At 44.8% G+C, this 18,653-nt stretch overlaps 1 protein-coding gene across 2 annotated transcripts in view; it reads left to right on the top strand.

Annotated features, from left to right (window-relative positions):
- Cacna2d3 (calcium voltage-gated channel auxiliary subunit alpha2delta 3) overlaps positions 1-18,653 on the top strand; it is an 885,854-nt gene that overhangs the window by 387,644 nt on the left and 479,557 nt on the right. For both annotated transcript variants that reach the window (XM_047531971.1, XM_047531972.1), the window contains exons 6-9: positions 597-728; positions 5,886-5,946; positions 6,035-6,185; positions 17,297-17,371. In XM_047531971.1, coding sequence (XP_047387927.1) covers positions 597-728; positions 5,886-5,946; positions 6,035-6,185; positions 17,297-17,371 — 419 coding nt within the window. The remainder of the gene's footprint in view (positions 1-596; positions 729-5,885; positions 5,947-6,034; positions 6,186-17,296; positions 17,372-18,653) is intronic.

Raw genomic sequence — 18,653 nt, 5'->3', positions numbered from 1 at the left:
CCTCTGGCCATACAAATTTTGGAATTTCTGTCATGTGCTGGTCCAAAAGTACAGAAGATGATCTGGAAGAAATGGTCTCTGCCTGTTTGGAGCTCACTCTCTACTGAATAAGAGTGGAGAGGTTTAGTTGCACCATTCCAATTTACTTATTTATTTAAAGCAAACTTCTACATCAGAAGCGGAGAGAATTAGAACAGGGTTGTGTTCCTTGAGGTCATTACCATGAGAGAAAACACATTTTTCCTGTTTTTAATGCTAAGTCCTGGCTCAGTAGGGGGGAAGTAGGAAAGATTGCTAAGAAGGTCTCCTTTTGTAATTTTAAGAGCAACGGTTTACTTGAGATTGAAAGTTAGAAATAAAGGGATATGCATTTCTACTAAGGACCCAGCAGTAGCGTCTCCAGGGTGACTCTCAGCTCACTCAGGAGGAGAAACCTGAAAATCTATAATCCCCAGGACCTAAGTCTCTCAGGAGCTAGATTTCCTTTGCAACCACCTGCAAGATGGGCCTGTGAGCAGCTGCCACCACAGGACCTGGGATGCCAGGAATTCTCTCCCTTTGGTTGCTAACACTTCTCCCCTCTCTCTTCTTTTCAGATCCTGCCATCGTCAATGGGGTTTACTGGTCCGAATCCCTAAACAAAGTGTTTGTAGATAACTTTGACCGTGACCCATCTCTCATATGGCAGTACTTTGGAAGTGCCAAGGGCTTTTTTAGACAGTATCCAGGTGAGTATTGCTGTGTTGATAACTATGATTCAGATAAATGATCCCTTAATCCTTTTACTTTAGGATTTAGGATTAAAATTTCTCTCCCTCCTCTTAGAAGAAAATAAAAGAATTAAGTTCTCTTGTCAGGGTTGAGGATAGGAGTGGAAAAGCAGGGTCAGTGTGTCTGTCCCTGTGCATGACAGTGATCACAGAACTCTATGAACCTGCAGGTGGCTTCAGCATCTTTCGGAATAGAGTAATTCACAGAGTCGCCACCAGGGCTGGGGGTTGTGGCTCAGCAGCGGTACGGCCTAGGAGGCATGCAGCCTTGGGTTCCATCCCTAGTATAGCAACAAAATGAACAAAACATCAAGTCTAAGAGTTTCTACCCAAAGAATTAGGATGCAAAATGTACCACGTTTAATCCTCCAGGGTAAGCATTTGGGTTTCTTCCTGTAACTACCTCTGTTAGAGCTATTGTTATGATAATTGCTACTGAGGGGAAGAGCAAGTCATTCCTGGGCAGCATTGAATTCTGAGTAAAAGGTGTCAGAGATAGAAGACTTGAGCCTGGCTTTCCCCACCCCAGAGCTGGTTCACCTTGGAAGAAGAAGTTGAAATGGCCAAAGGACCACAGATGGCAGCGACCCCTCCCCGAAGGCCCCCCAACGACACCCCCGAGCAGTGTGTCTGTGAGCATTTGTCCACCATGTCTGGGGAACAGGTGTTCCTTCTGGGGGTTCTCCCAGGCCTCTGCTTTGCAATGGGATTTTAAATTCTGGCTTGGTTTGAATTTTAATTAAAAAGGAAAGTTTTAATTTTGCTTACAAGTTGTGAAAACAGGACTCGGGGCTGCAACTGTGCCAACATCACAGCTGTAGAAATTAACAAGCTCAACCTAAAAGAAGGGGGAAAAAAAGAAAAAAACACCCTTCATAATCTTGGAGCAATTAAGTGGAGTCTTTTATGTTTTCATTAAGTAAGACTAGGCACCTGATGGCTTCCCATTCCATGGCACAGAGACGATCAGCCTCTGCCGGCGGGAGCTGTTTGCCCTGCGCACAGCATCTGTGCCCTGAGACGTGCCTGCCGGGGTGTCTGCTTTGCCAGATTAGTCAACATTTCCTGAGAGCTGCGTTCAGCAGGGAATACACACTTCCTCCTGGAGTTCGTAGAAATTTAAGCAATAAGTATCCTATTAAAGATAACATTATAATAAACAGCGGACTATTAAAGTTCCTGTGTCGGCAAATTGCAATCTGCCTTGATGCACGCGACAGAGAGCAAATTCGATGCAAATGTTGTGAGACTGGTGCTTGGAGGGGAGGCTGGCCTGCCCGGCAAGCCAGTGGACACCTCTTCACCTGACCCTGCGGCATCGGGATGAGGGCGAAACGGATGGTGGCAACTACAAATCACCTGTTCCCTCCATCCGCAAAACATCCTTAAAGAACTGTCAGGAAGGATTCCTTTGTTTATGTCACTTGGTTTATGTAATGGGGGAGATTAATTTATGTATAAGGATTTTATCCGTCAGAACAATTGGGTCAGAAATGTTTGTAGTTCTTTTATGAACTTTTTGGCAAGATTTTGACTTTGCATCTTTACTGTATTAGTAGGCGTGGGGCACAGTCTCCCAAAGGTATTCTGTTGCTGTGATAAATGCCAGGTGGTCACTCAATTCTGTGCTTAATACTAAACACAGAGCACACCTCCTCGACACTAACATGATTAGAAGAGTGACCGTGAACAGTTTTGCTAGGATTCCTTCCTTCTTCCCTCTTTCCTTCCTTCCTTCCTTCTTTCCTTCCTTCCTTCCTTCCTTCCTTCCTTCCTTCCTTCCTTCCTTCCTTCCTTCCTTCCTTCCTTCCATCCTTCCTTCCTTCCTTCCTTTCATTTTGGTACCAGGGAATGAACCCAGGGGTGCTTAACCACTGACCCATATTCACATGTCTTTTTATTTTTCATTTTAAGACAGGGTCTCACTAAATCGCTTAGGACTTCACTAAGTTGCTGAGGCTGGCCTTGAACTTGCGATCCTCCTGCCTCAGCCTTCCAAGCCACTGGGATTATAGGCATATACCACCATACCCAGCAAGGATATTTTTCTTATCAGGATGCTTCTTCCCATTTTGTAGAGTAGTATAATAGTAGGAATCAGTGGTAGGTCTGCGTGTCATTAAGCAGAATGAATCTGATTACTGGCTTTGTACCAAGGGCTGTGGGAGAACCTGCAGACAAAATGAAACTAGATACAAGAGGTCTAGTTCCTCAGTCTCTACCCCTGGGAAGCTAAATAAAGATAAAAAAAATATGCTTATCATGAATTGTGGTTGCAAGTGACAGAAACCCCGTGCCACTTAGTTCCAGCAAGAAACACGTGTATTGGCTCATGTGACCTGAAACCCAGTGCGGTTGTGGAACACTGCTGCATTTCACTGGTCAGCAACGTCACTTGGATCTGGCTCTTTCCTTCTGCCTCTCGTTTCTGTCTTCCTCTATTCTGACCTTGTTTCACTGGCGGGTGATCACCTCAGGATGGGGAACGCTGGCTGCAGGCTTGCAGAATTTCTCAAGGAGGGTCCCAGGAGAAAACAGAGCACATGTTCCGCTGAAGCCATGGGGCTGGGGAGTGGATAGGTTGAGCCATCCAAAGCCACAGGGAGTAGTCGGAATGATTGTGGCCTTGTCTGGGGTGGATTCCCAAACCAGGGGGCATATTGGCCACCGTCCAGGATCATCACGGTGTTTCATGCTAAGATGGGGGAAATCAAAGGAGCGAGAGGCGCGCCAATCCCAGCTTCTGGGGTCGGGGACAAAGGAGTTCTGGCAGCAGGATTTAAGGACTGGCCTAGAATGTGATGACGGTGCAGGGATTCACCCACAGGCCTCCACAAGTTCACATGAGCATGTGATAACTCTTATGCGGTCTCAAAGAAATTCACGCGATGGTGGAAATGTTCTTTGTGTATACTGCCTCAGATGTCCCTGTCATAGAGATTCAGAGTGCCCTTGAGCAGATCCAAGGTCTTCCTATGAAGCAGAAACCAGTTCTGCTTTTATTCACTGAACTCATGCAGAACTTTTCATGGAACAGGTCTAATGGAAGTGTCAACATCGGGAAGAGAATGATGGTATTGGAGCTGGCAGAACAGGTCTTGTCCTACCTGGACACCTCAGGAAAATTGAAAGATTTGGGTTCAAATGTCAAGTTTGGGTAAAATGACCTGACAGGACTCAGCCAGCCCTGACTTGGGGTCACGGTGTGATGTGAATTGTTAGAGTGAGGGCAGCTCTTTCTGGAGGTAGTGTCTTCATCCCCATTGAATGCATACCTCATGTCCTGATGGCCAAAGGCCGGGGTCTTGTGCTTTTTCTGCTGCACCTCTCTCCTCTAGCATGGACTTTGTCTAAGCACAGTCAGGCCAGTTTTCCTTCTGTTCCTTGAACTTGGCATGCTCTTCTCAGCCTCAGGACCTTTGCACATCTGGTTCTTGCCTCCTCAGGTGTTCTTTTCTGTGGTGTTTCTGTGCCCCCCCCCCCTTCTTGTTTGAGAAGTCCCTACCTATATGTGGTGGTTGAATAGTGTCAAGCTGGAGCCTCAAAAGGTGACCTTTCTTGGAAATGGAGTCTTAGCAATTGAAATTAGTTAAATCGAGATAAGATCACATTGGATTAGGTTGGCTCTAAATCTGATATGATTGGTGTCCTTGGAGGTTACATCGACTTAGAGGGAAGAGGGTCATGTGAAGATGGAGGCAGAGACTGAAGTGATGCAGATGTAAGTCAAGGGCACTGAGGACTGTTGGGAGCCCACAGGAAGCTGGGGAGAGGCAAGGGAAGAGTTTTCCATAGAGCCTTTAGTGGGGGCATAGCCCTGTGGACAACCTGATTTTGGACATTTTGCCTCGAGAACTGTGAGAGAATACTTTTCTGTTAAGAAGTGTACACCTGATAAATAGAGTGGCATTTGCCTATAATCCCAGCAGCTTGGGAAGCTGAGGCCAGAGGATTCCAAGTTCAAAGCCAGACTCAGTGACTAAGTGAGGCCCTGTCTCAAAATAAAAAAATTTATAAAAGGGCTGGGGATGTGGCTCAGTGGTTGAGCACCCCCGAGATCAATTTCTGGTACCAAAAACAAAACAAAAACAAACAAAAACCAAGAAATGTACTCCCAGCCCATAGTCCGTTATTATGGCAGCAAAGGTAGCTCACCGTAGTTCCATCATAAGCTCAAGGATACCTTCCTCACCTCAGGGATTGGATTAGACTCACCTTTTAAACATTAACAGAGCATTCAGCACTTCTTGTTTACGACATCTCTAGTACTTGTGTCTGTGTCCTGCTAGATGTGAGGTCTCCCGAGAGCAGGCAGGAGCCTGGTCCATCTTTCTCTATCACTGCTGTGTGTCCACTGTCCCGCAGAGTGTTTGCTGAAGCAAATGCCTTCTTTTTAAATGAACTTCTATTTTGAAAAAATAAGTTGCAAATACAGAGCGTGGTCACCCTTGGATACACCCTGAGCCATGTGCCAGCCACAAGACTAAGGGTGTTGGATCTTGTTTTATACATGGAGAAAATTCCTTAGGCTTCAGGACCTGAAATTCAAACTCTATTATGTGGCATAATTAGAGCCATTTTTATTTCATTTCAGTGTGGAAAGTCAGGCCAACACTCTTGGTTTTAAAAACAGCAACATTCTTGATTTTAAAAACAGGAATAGACCTGTGCATATTCCGAGGTGGAAGCACCACATCATATGATTTCTACCCCCATGCTGTGCACATTGCCTCACCTGTGTCCAGGGATGGGACCAGACTCTGCCTAGGGATCTATGAATGATGTCACCCACTCCAACAACTTGCTAGACAGTGAGAAACGACCTTGACTACCTTATCTCTAGCCTGGGTCACATCCTCTCTCAGGAACAGTATGGCCTTAAGGATGTCTCCATTCCCCAGTAGGTTTCTGGAGCAACTGGACTCAGGCTGTGTCACTCTAAGTCTTAGGACTAAGAGTGCCTTGATCGTGGAACACATGATGAACCCCAGTGCCGGTCTTTGCCTGTGATTCTTTTCACCCTGTCCCTTCATTCAGTGAAGCAGAACAGCCTCAAAATGCAATGAGTAAATATTTGAAGTTTCTGGGTTTCTTATGACCCCATTTTTCTTCTAGGGATTAAATGGGAACCAGATGAGAATGGAGTCATTGCCTTTGACTGCAGGAACCGAAAATGGTAGGCGATGGTCAATCTCTTGTTGTTTAAGAAAGAGAAGTTGAAGAGAAGCCAGTTTTCATTTGTACTTAATTTTCCCCTGCCCCAGGTACATCCAGGCAGCGACTTCTCCAAAAGATGTGGTCATCTTAGTTGACGTCAGCGGTAGCATGAAAGGACTCCGTCTGACTATCGCCAAGCAAACAGTTTCATCCATCTTGGATACCCTGGGGGATGATGACTTCTTCAACATCATTGCTGTGAGTGAAGCTGTTTTCTGTTTTCTCTTTTATCTCTTTCTTTCTTTTTTTTTTGGGGGGGGGGTGGGAGGTACTGGGGATTGAACCCAGAGATACTTAACCACTGAGCCACATCCCCAGCCCTTTTCTATATTTTATTTAGAAACAGGGCCTCACTAAGTTGCTTAGGGCCTCACTACGTTGTTGAGGCTGGCTTTGAACCTGTGATCCTCCTGCCTCAGCCTCCCGAGTCCCTGCGATTACAGACGTGCACCACAGTGCCTTGCTCTTTTGTGTTTACTTTGCAGTTGGGATTCACTTGCTCTTTCAGCAGCAACAAAGTGGCATTGTTATCCCGGTTGTATACACAGTGCCTCAGAGGCTGGTTAGTCCCCTGTGCAATGATTGAGTCATGGACAGTGAATGGCTTTCAAAGACAGGGAATGACGTTGAGCGTGTCTCCTGTCCCAACCTGGTGTTCAGCCCCTCTCCTCTGGAAGAGCAGCACCAGATCGGGTGCTCCCAGGAAGCCAGCCTTTCCAGAGCCTTGGGGAATGGACCTAGGGAGGTCTTCCTCACACTGCTAGAATTTCTTTCATGGAAAATGAGCTTTAAGCTGGATTAGCCTGATGACAATGAGAATAATAAAAGCAGTGAAGAATTGACTAGAAGGTAGAGAGCGGTTTCCAGCTCTCAGCACTTTATCTCAGCTTGCGAAACGAAGGTGGCACTTACGAAGTGCCTGCTGGCGCCTCACTCTTCATAGCTGCACATCTTCGCTCCCCTCTGCAGCTCTGGGAGGGAGGGGCTGCGTTTGTCACATTTTCAAATGGAGATGCTGAGATGGAGAGAGTGGCGGTAACTTGTCTGTGGTCCCAGGGCTGCGAAATCAGAGATCCAGGAAGCAAACCAAGGCTGGGCAGTGACATCAGCCTGAGAAGGAGCTCTTACCTAGACTGCCATTCACGGTTCTTTCTCTTCTTCTCTCCCGTTATTTAGTGCCATTCTCGTCATGTCCCTTAGGTCCCACTCTCTTTCCAATGAGCTTGATTCTTTTCCTTGTGTACCTAACTGGGTGTTCAGGTGTGGCTAGCACTTGTGCCTTGCCGTGGTCTGTTTGGAACATGGGGTGGTAGCAGGAGGCAATGGAGGAGGCATGGCAAAAGGGCTTTGCTTTGGAGTCCGAGCTGAGTTTGGAATGCAGATCTACTATGGCTGTGTTTCCGGGCAGACCGCTGTAGTCTGAGCATCAGCTCCTCCACTGTGAAGTGGGTGCACTCACATTGCCCTGGGGTTTGCTGTCGGGATTGTCTGAGGCGGTGCGCCTGTATCAGACTCTTGCACAGAACTCTCTGCCTACCTCATAGGTTAGGAAAGTTGGAGTGTTCTGGGAACATCGCTCCCGTGGTCTACACGGCAGACCCTCGAGCAGAGTGTGTTGTTCTAGAACCCTACGTCAGGACAGCCTCCTGCATGAAAGCTCAGGTGTGGAAGTACACTGAAGTCGCAGAGGAGTTGCTTGAATGCTCCGCTTACATTTCTCTTCTAATAAAAGACTCTCAGAACAAAAGGGCATAGCCATAGTGCAATAGAACGTACAGCTTCAGGTTTTTATTTTACTCTACGTAGGTACTGCAGATGGAACCCAGGGACGCTCAACCACCAAGCCCCAGCCCCAGCCCTTTTTATGTTTTATTTTGAGGCAGGGTCTTACAATAGGAGTTTCCGTATTTGTGGAATAAATAACATTAGCTGCCTTCTCCAGAGCATCCACCATGCAAAGCCCTTGGTCAAGTGTCCTCTGTAGCTTTTCTCATTGATTCTTTACCCAGCTCTGTCTGCATGGCGTGAACACAGAGGCATGAAGAAGCAGAGGTGACTGTCTCAAGGTCACACAGTCAGAAGAAGTGGCATAGCTAAGCCTTGGCTTTATGGGGTGCTTGTTTCTTGTGCAGAAGTAAAGGGATACGACTGGTCCTTATGTCCACCTTACTAGAAGTGATATGTCCCAGGCAACTGTTCCTGGGGAGGAGGTTTTCAGCTAGTGAGAACCTTGGGTTTTCTAATCAGAAATAGTGACTCTAGTTGCCAGCCTGGCGAATATGCAAATGTGGTCTGATCCCCACACATCCTGAAGCATTTACTGATAAGAAGCAGCTAATTTGAAACTATCTTTCTTATTAATCTTTAATTACTCATTACAGAAATATCAGAAATTCATGTAATAAGAAGAGTTAACTAATTACATTGGGCACCCTTTATCAGTCAGGATTTATTGTTCCGTTAACAAAACCAATCGATTGAAATAATCTATGTTAGTTCATTAAGATATTCAAACAGTGTCAACTCAATAATGAAGAGAGGGTGATTAAGATAATTAAAAGTAGACATGCCAGTCATTCTCTTAACACTTAAGAATCTTTTTTTCTTACTTTACCCCAAATTGTCCTTTAAAGAAAGAAACCCTTTGGAGGTCCCATTAACCTTCACAGTACATCTGTTGGTTTTCAACATAAGCAATCAACTTAAGACCATTTACATAATTATTGTGACAACCAAAATATACTCTGATCTATTATTTGAAGCCTCAATAGTAGAATCATAAACATTGTCCCCTAATGTGTAAGGAAACCTTAGTGAATTTAGATTAGAAGGCCAAGGTCATAAAGGAACTATTAATTGATATTAACTTTTCACATCTTTCCCTTTACCTACATTTAGGTAACTTAAGCAAAAAAAAAAAAAAAAATTGTTACTGAGGTTTAAGCCCAGGGGCACTTAACCACTGAACTACATCCCAGCCCCTTTTTTTTCTTTTTTTTTTTTTGTATTTTATTTAGGAACAGTTCTCATAAATTGCTGAGGGTCTTGCTAAGTTGCTGAGGCTGACTTTGAACTCATGATCCTCCCTCCTATGTCAGCCACCCCAAGCCATTGGGATTACAGGCGTGTGCCACCAAGACTGGCCATATGTAAAAAAATTTAAACAAGTCAGGAATGTTTCCGATTCCCTTCCATTTGGCACAGCTTCTTCCAGATTTTTCTCTGTATATAAATGCACATTTTTTTTTTTTACAAAAATTGAATTATGCTTTACAGAATATGCAGTAATTTGCCTCTACACTCTTATAGCAATTAAACATATTTGAATAGCAAGGCATTCCATCACATATAGTGGGCATTGTATGATTAACCAGCCCACCTTTGCTGGACATTCTGCTGTAATGGATCTATTTTCTATTCAGTACACAGATTCTTCATTGCTTGGAATGCACTGAGTGGAATGTGTGTATGTATAATTTGGTACCAGGGATTGAACTCAGGGGCACTTAATCACTCATCTACATCCCTAGCCCTATTTTGTATTTTATTTAGAGACAGGGTCTCACTGAGTTGCTTAGTGCATCACTTTTACTGAGGCTGGCTTTGAACTTGCAATCCTCCTGCCTCAGTCTCCTGAGCCTCTGGGATCATGTCACTGTGCCCAGCCCTCTGGAATGCATATATTTTTGAGTGTGCTTTTATGGAATAAACCCTAGAAGTGACATTGCTGCATCAAAGGGTATGCCCTGAAGTTTACCAGAATGTCCATCAGTGGTGTAATGCTTACACACTTACCAACAGTTAGAGGGTAGTAAATAAGAGTAGATTCCTACTTAGCAAGTTTCCATTTATATTCCCTCCTATTATCTCCCCCAATGCTCAGTGCCTTTCACCAGTTTTGCCTTCTATTATTCTTCCCTTCTTCCTCCTGTTTCTATCATGCATATCTGCTCTTGAAAAAACGGTATGGGTTTCCCCTCCATCTGCTTAAAATGGTCACCCGCTTCCTGTCCAGAGCATGACCCACCCCCTGCAGGTTCTTGCAAGTGCAGGAGGATGGAATATTTGCAGTTCCATCCCAAATGCCCTGCCAATCTCTTGGAGTACATTGTTCTCGTGGGCTGGGTTCCATGCACAGGAGACATTATCACTTCAGGATTCATTATACTGTCAATCTTCCCTTGCTTGCTGATAGATGTTTGAGGAGACATTTCATTGTTTTAGGATATAAAAGTAAAGACTGCAATCTAGTTTCAGTATCAGAAGCCCCTGTGTACTGTAGATGACAAAATCAAATTTGTCATTGTCATTTGGTATTCAGTGCCATAATGGAGGAGGGCAGAGGGAGATTTAAATAGCAGGAAGAGACTTTCGGTTTTACATTTTGTGAAGTTCATTGTGAAGCCCCTTTTATATATCCTGCTGAAAATTTTCTGATCCAGATCTTTCCAGAGAATAAACCTAAAAAGGCTAATATTAAAAATTGTTTGAGTTTTGATGGGCAGGGTATTACAAAATCTAACTAAAGCTATTCAACTAACTGAATTATAAAAGAATAGGTGAAATATGAGAGTGATTTTGTACAAAGTTAAAATTTCAGGTCAAATCACTGGTGCATGAAGAGATGTCTCTGACAAGAGAAAAGGCATATTTTTCTGATTCACTTTGAAGTCTAACTCCAAGCCATGCATTAAATGAACAATATTATCATAAAAATGAGGGTGCTAATTCTGATGCCAACACTTGGAAAATGATTTTATAGAAGCCTAAGCCGTGCGTTAAATGAACACAGTATTAACTGGGCTGATATTGTGAAATCAATTGAAATGGCTCCTGCAGCCCGCGTCTGTGCAGAGTGGAAGAGAGAAGAGCATGATTTGTTAGTTCATCCCAGAACTTTCTGGTGCCCTGGTTTTAATTTGCAGAATTTTCTTTAGAACTGTTTCTCCAGTGCTTCGCCTGCTGTGGATTTGCCTTTTAAAGTAATCGATTCCGTATTGAAAGTATGCGGATGGTATTTTCTTTCAGTGCTCATTTGTTCTACTAATTACCTCCGGTCATGTTTCAAATTACATAAGAAGCTTTTGTAATGCAAAAGGATCCCCGCATGCCTTGTGTTGGTGAGCATGGTGTGGGCTCATCTGCTTCATTACATAATCCCTACACATTTTCCTTCTAAAGGTTATTTAATCAAAAGTACACCAGTAACACCATAAAAATATTTAATGGCGTCCCAGTAATTTTGCATCCGTTTCTTACATTACATGAGCATGCCAACATTTTAAGGACGTGGGGCTTTTGTGGAACTTTGGATTCTCTATAAGTTACTTACTTTCTTCTTGTTTATTTATGTGTTTTTTGAAAGGAGGAGAGATTCTCATCATATTTTTTTGTCTCTGTGCCAACTTTTTTTTTTTTTTTTTTTTTCCTGGCTTTGTTCCTTGTCTTGCCCATTAGTGATCTTCTCTCCAATTGTGGCCTTTCGTTTCTTTAGTCTGATTCATTCATTCAACAAATATCGTTGAGTACTCCGCGTGAAGTGCGCTGGGGCTGCCCTTATAAATGATGGAGCTGGGTTGACTGTCCCCCTGGTCCTTGGGGGTTTTGTGTGTGGGGGCACCGGGTGTGCTGCAGCCGGGAAGCAGGCCTCCAGATGCAGTGTGGCCAGTCCAGTCTTGGAGGGAGGATGGGAGGGGACAGAGAGACAGGACATGCAACCAGCTGGGAACTCAGCGATGGCCTTTTGGAAGAAGTGTTGACCAAGTGGACACTTTAAGCTCAGTGGGTATTGGGCCTGTGTGATGGGGTAGGTCAGGGATGGAGGCAGGAAGTAGTTAAGGACTGAGGAGGCAGGGCCATCTGCAGGTTGTAGGAACCCCATCCCCACTTCCTCTTGAAGAAGTTCCCTGTGTCTGGAGCATATTGAGGTCGGGGTGAATGTGGATGGTTAGGGGGCCATATGGGTGATGATGAATAAAATGGGACTGGATTGAGAGTCAGGTCAAGTCTGGTTGACCACATGGAGGAAGTGGGGCATCACCTGGAGGCCATGGAGGCATGTGGAGGTGTCAGCTTCAGGGTGATGTGTTAAGACCCTCCCGACAGTCTCTCCCTTCCTAGTAGAGTCTTTCTAGGTGACTGATGATCTTTTGTTCAGCCCGAAGGCTGCATGGCTTTCACCCCTCAAGACCAGCATCTAACATTAAGCAGGGTTCAGGTTCCTCAAGAGCATCCGGAACCCAATGTCACCTGTCCTTCACTGTCCCATTCAAAGTGTTCTGTTCAAAGTGTCCTTCACTTTGAACTCCAGTGTGCATGAGCCAAGGATGATACGATCCTGCACGACTGTGGAACCTTGGTGGGAAGGTCCAGTCCAGGGACTGTGTTTTCAGGTTCTTCTCCAGAATGTTCTGGCCATTCATTTAATGAAAGTTAAAACTTACCATTACTATTTAAGATCATCCTTAACCTCCTCACTCAGGATTGGGTTGTGGTCATAAAAGAGGAGATACAGGGACTGTTTAAAGAGATGGACAAGAGAAGAGAAAAGGAATCTGGTGATGGGTCTCTTGTGATCATGGAGTTTGATGGTTGATCTTGGGGGAGAGAGATAGTTCCCTAAAGAAGAGGGTTGTGTGATGTAGTCTAAAACCCAAGAGCATCATGGGTTTGTCTCAAACCTGTTTTTATCCCTCAGTAGACATCACAGATAGGCCCTTTTTATCACAGAAATGAAAAGAAGACAGTACCTTCAGAGGCAATGAGCATATTGATTTATTAATGAAGAAAAAGTGATTTATGATCACTCCTTCATGAGGATCACAAGCAAATTTAGCCACTGTTTTACTTCTCTGGCACGTAGTAGGTGATTAGTTAATATTCAGTGAGTAGATAAAGGCATGAAGGATTCCATGGCAGTTTCCTTCCTGGGAGGGGATTTGGAAGCAAACCCTCTGCTACAGACCTGATCCCTGGGAAGGAACCCTGAGCTGCAGGCACCCTGGGTTCCTGACTTAGGCATTTAGACTGTCACTTGTGCGCAAAGTGTGGCAGTACTTTGTCTTCTCCTCCAGAGGAGGCCAAGGGCATGTGACCCCTGTTCCCAAGAGTGGGCCACTTTGCCATCATCCATCCACCTTAGTGTTGGAGGGTATTATCTGTTGGCCTTTCTCTCTTTACATACCAGGCTCACGTATCTATATTCTGTCTTTTCTATGCACCCTGTGTGCACACGCAGTGGCCTTCTTTCTCTTCCCTACATGTGGGTCCTGTGCTGACTCTCAAATGATCTCATTTTATCCTCACTTGACACAGGGGCAGTGAGAATCCATGTTTTTCCAACACAAAAAACTAAAGTGCAAAGAGCTGAGATGCCTTGACCCTGGTCACCTGGATAGTGTGTATCAGGCAGCACCAGGGCTGGAACCGAGTCTGTCTGCCTCAGTTACTTTAGCTCAACTGTGCTACCCTTGTGTGATTTGGAAGAGGAAATCCAATAGGGCCGGGGGAACAAAGATGATGGGGGCTTCGGCCTTGTGGGTTAGGTGGCAGTTCTCAAGCTCTGTAAGTGGCAACAGAAGCTGGCAGTCTGGGCTGGACCTTCTGCAGGGCTGTCTGGGCCCTCTCCTGTCCTGCCTGTCAATAGACTCTCCCTATTTCCCAGTAATGTGCAGGAAGGACTAAGCACTTTGGCAGTGGCAGGGGAAGAAGGTTGAGTGGTTCTTTAGGTTCAGTGGGAGGAAGTAAAAGAAAATGAGAAGAGGAAAGTGCATCTAGCCAGTGAGGATGTCTATTGTGTCTTCTTCCTTAGATTACTAATATCAGATTACTTAAGAAAGGATGAAAGAGCGCTGTTTATAAGGCCTTTGTGTCTTCTGGCTAGTTGGTGAGCCATCTTTAGTTGCCTATTGATATAGCCATCCTGCATCAGTATTTCACCAAAGAGAAATGTGGGGGAAGATCCATCAAAATGGACAAGCCCACAGGTTTCCAAATGGACAGCTGCTAGTGATCTGGAAGCAGCTTCATCTGCAGGGCATCCTTGGTGTCCCCTAGGGAGGGTCAGATTGATGTGCATGCTCACCGGCAGCCTCCTGGGTACAGTTGCCTGTTGCTCAGGCTCCCTTCTACACATGGCTGAGCCCTGCTCTCTTTGCTGAAACAGACCAGATTGCTCAGCATAGCTTTATCCCGATGCAGTCCAGGGAAATTAGCGAAACTGCAAGCTTCGATGATGCCACTAACAAGCTGGCTGAGGTTCAGAAGAGCAGATTCCTCTATTGTGGCCATGGTGTGCTCAGTGACAGCAAACATGGTTTTGATTACCTCACATGTACCTCCCTGATGAGGGCAAGAACCTCTCAGCCTTCTTTACTTCTAAACCCCTTCTGCGATCCCCCATAGATACAGGCATCTGCATCAGCAAAGTCCTTTCAGATCTGATGTCTCAATGAATCCCTGCCGGAGTCCCAAGGGGGTAAACAGAAAATGAATTAGCACCTTCTTTAGGGATCAGAGAGGTTTAGTGACCTCCCCAAGACCATATAGTACATGGCAGGAGAAGGACTTGGACCCAAATATCCTGAGTCCCAACTCTGTAGGAGTCAGCTTTGAGAGTATGTATGAGATAGGATATTGGTGAAGTTTTTAAATTTATCTGGAAAATGGAAGAATAAAATGAGGGAGAATCAAGGAGGAAACCTCAGTGAAGAAAGGTGGGGCACTGAGGTACAGAGCTGGACAAAGGTTGCTTCAGCATGTGAGCATCTAACAATCTCGTGTAAGGAGCCTGGAGGAAGCAATTGCAATCTTGGTACAGTGGTGTCATCAAAGACCCATGCTGACTTCCTCCCTGGGCTTTCATTGTTTTTCTTGCCACCTCATTTTGCTAAATGGCTGCTGCAATTTCACAATAGCATATCAAGGAGGAAAGAAGGGGCAGGGATATATAAAAAAGTTTCCTTTAACAGCAGGATGAAGTTTACAAGTGCCCAGCAAACTTCCCCAGAGGTCTCATTGACTGGGATCACGTCACCTGACCACCCCTCTTGCAGACTGATTGTGAAAGCAAGTAGCCAGCACTGGATAGCTGGTAGTGTCCAGGTTCAAGTCCAAGCAGCCTGACCAACAGCCACTCAGTTGGCTGATCCTGTTGATGCTTCCAGGCCTTAGGAAGGCATCCCATTAATCTGAACCAAATCAGTTAGCAAAAGAGATGGAGGGGAGGGGAATGGCTGGTTCCTCGTAACTTCCAGTGTCTGTTCAATATGGATGAGAACTTTGGAGAAGTTCTCCTTCATGTCAATCTGCACAAATGCTTCCAGGAACCTGAAATGACTTTCCATTTATTGACAACAGTCCCACTCCCACTTCTCAGTGGCAAACTTCAGAATTGCGTAAATACATTTGATGGGGGTTGGTACTGGGGATTGAACCCAGGAGTGCTTTTAACACTGAGCTACATCCCCAGTCTTTTTATTTTTTGAGACAGTGTCTCACTAAGTTGCTTAGACTGATCTTGAACTTGAGATCCTCCTGTCTCAGCCTCTCAAGTGACTAGGAGTAAAGATGTGTACTACCACACTTGGCTGCATAAATACATTTTTTCATCTCTATGCTTCATCAGAGGATACTGAAGCTCTAAAATTAGATAAAAATTTTCAAGTGCTTCTATATAACCAGAAACAAAGATTTAAAAGAGTGTAAAAGTCAGATGGATGGGGAAATACAGAGGCCTGAGGGCTAGAGGGGAGATGCTGGGGCTTTGAGATCCTGAGGTAAGGACCATAGGTCAGGCTACCTGGACTTGAATCTGAACTTGAACCTGGACTCCACCCCTTCCTTACTCTTTGTGCTGACTCTGTTCCTGTTGGCTTAGGAAGCCTCTGCACATGAAGCCAATGCATCCCAACTGCTGTTGCAATCAAGTTTGCCTCTGTTGTATCCCCAGTGATTGTCCCAAGCTCACCCTTTATTTCACTCACTCCTGTTTACAACCCCACCTTGATCCTTGCTTACCATAGTCTGAAAGCCCAGGTTTCTTAGCCAGACTTTATTCAAGAGCTGGGCCTGTGAGAGATGGTTCTGGTCTCCTTCCTTAGAGGTCTGACCTTCTTCAGCTTATAAAGTAGAAATACTGTGATGTTCTCATTGAACAAATGGTCTGTGGGCATTTCCTGTGGGCCCAGCCCTGTCTCTGCCACAGGGAACACACCAAGGGACCAGATGTAGACCCTCAGGACATGGTTCCACCTTTTGGTGGGGGATGCAGGCAACAGGAAGTTTGAATTTATAAGGAGTATATTGGAGAGGGGTCTGACCCAGTGCCTGACCAGAGGGGGTGAGAATAAACTGACCCAGAGGATGACCAGGAGTTAGCCAGAGAGGGGTAATGTCAGAGCCAGGGCTCCAGGCAGAGGGCCCTGTGGTGGAAGTCAGAAGGAAAGGATGGGGCAGGTCAGAGGATAGGCAGGGAATTAGGACTGGTCAGAATATGTTTCAGGAGGACTAAGGAGTAAAGATGTTCTACTGGTCTTCAAGGGCCTAGAAAGGTTCATCTGCAGAGCAAGGGGAGGCTATGAGCGGGTTTAACAAGAGGTGACATGGCCAGATTCATCTTTTAGAAGGACCAATGTAGCTATAATGAGAGAATTAAGCTTGATTAGAGAAATGAAGATAAGAACACTTAAATTTCTTCTTCCTAGTTATGACATTTGGACACAAATAAAGGAATCATATTCTGGGGACTCAGGAGTCAAAAAGGCTGGGAAGGTAGATTGGCAAGGCAGGGTAGGGCTGTCACTGTTTATAAGCAATGCCATGACCAGTGCTTTCATACCTTTCAAGAGCAACAGGAGAACACCATGACCTCTCCTTTTCTCTAGTCTGTCCCCACTCATGTGACTCACACATGTGTCCCTTGGTTCCATGAAGCCAAAGACAGGAGCTGTAGCTGTATTGGCTAGCCCTGGAATGGTCTCCTCCCACTTGCCAGTCATGCCCAAGGAACTTCTAGGACCTCGGGCCACCCTAAAAGGAGAGTTGGTTAATAGTGTACATCCTGAAACCTGCCATAGTCCAGCATGGGCTCTAGAAGTTTCTTCTTCCAATAAGCAGGAAGAAATTTGTTTTGAGTTACTTATTTACAATTGTCTGTAGAGGTACCCCTGGGGAAAGTCATTTTATGTGAATAAATTGAACCTATGATTGTGCTGCTTTTTTTCGTGTGATTATGTGCCCTTCAATTAGTAACTAGGACCCTTTGACTCCTTAATTAAATATTTCCTCTTGGCTGTTTCTTCCCTTTGCAGTATAATGAGGAGCTTCACTACGTGGAACCCTGCCTGAATGGAACTTTGGTGCAAGCCGACAGGACCAACAAGGAGGTAGGGGCTGCTGCTGGGCAGGAGCGTCAGGGACTGGCACACCCCTGTTTCCTTATTGGAAACAACAGGGATTGTTTCCAATTCATCTAGCTTAATTAAAAAAATCTCACCAATGTGTTACCCAATCACTGTGGCCCTTGGAGCTCTAGGATGTGGAATATTTATTAAGAGGCACTTATAAAATGATAGGGCTAAAATAATTATGTTCAGTTCAGATCTTTGCTAGTTTTGGAACAATTGCACTGACAGGTTTGCTCTTGCTCCAGGCGCATCCTATATATCCTTGACACCTCTGAGGACACCCTTGAAAAAATGTGGTTCTTGCTGAGGTTTCAAAGAAAGTCAAGCTCACTTTTTATTTCCAATTGTTACATTTGCTACAATTGATTAAGTCATCATTGGGATAGCTGTTGGGGTAACTTGTCTGGATTAGGGATAAGCTTTACAAGAAGAAAGATGGTACTACCAGTATGTTCAATGTTCCAAGAATTGCCTGTTCCATAAATGTGGTGGAACAGAAGGAAGATATGTTAAAGGAGAATCTTAAAGAAATGGGAGATGAGTTTCTCTTCCTGTTAGAGCATTCTAGAAAAATTCCTAAAATACATTTCTATGAAATAAATTCTTTTCCCCTTCAATTACCTTTAAATATATCAGCCCCATTAAACTACCTCTACAGGGCCAACTGAGTTTGGGTGGGAGATATGGTGGCAACTATAATCTGTGAGACCATGTGGAACTCATAGCTGATATTGCCCATATTTCTTCACTGGAGCTTCCACATAGGGTTTTTCTTCCCCTTCCATGTAGGGGCTGAGGGCATTGACCAAGGTAGGCTTCTGTGGGGTACTGGGCATGTGCTGGAGAAAAACCCTGGACCAAATGCAGGGTAGCATTGGTGCTACCCTAGCTGTAAGCCCTTAGTTTGGGTGTCTCCAAGGAAGTGAACAAAGGAGGATTCAGAGAAATTCATTCTAGTTGGGACACAGTGAGAGTTGACATCTGAGCTTCAATTTTGGGAGGAAAATACCATTTTATTTTTAGGAGGGAGAAGCAAGGGCGTAGTTTTTCAAAGAACAAGTATATGGGAATGTTCATTTGTAGTTTTTTTCTAGGCTTAGGTAGAAAAAATAAATTAGGTTTCTATAGGAACTTTTCCCTTGTTTGACCATTGTCTGGATAAGGAGTTTACCTTTTTCCCAATGTTTTAAACATTGTTTTCAAAATTAAAAAGAAAAGATGCTTAGTCGACCCAAGCCTTCTTCAGGGAGCTTCCCCAAAG

The sequence above is a fragment of the Sciurus carolinensis genome, chromosome 17, assembly GCF_902686445.1.
Source record: "Sciurus carolinensis chromosome 17, mSciCar1.2, whole genome shotgun sequence".
Classification (NCBI taxonomy): Eukaryota; Metazoa; Chordata; class Mammalia; order Rodentia; family Sciuridae; genus Sciurus; species Sciurus carolinensis.
This window is presented reverse-complemented; position numbering and strand designations above follow the sequence as displayed.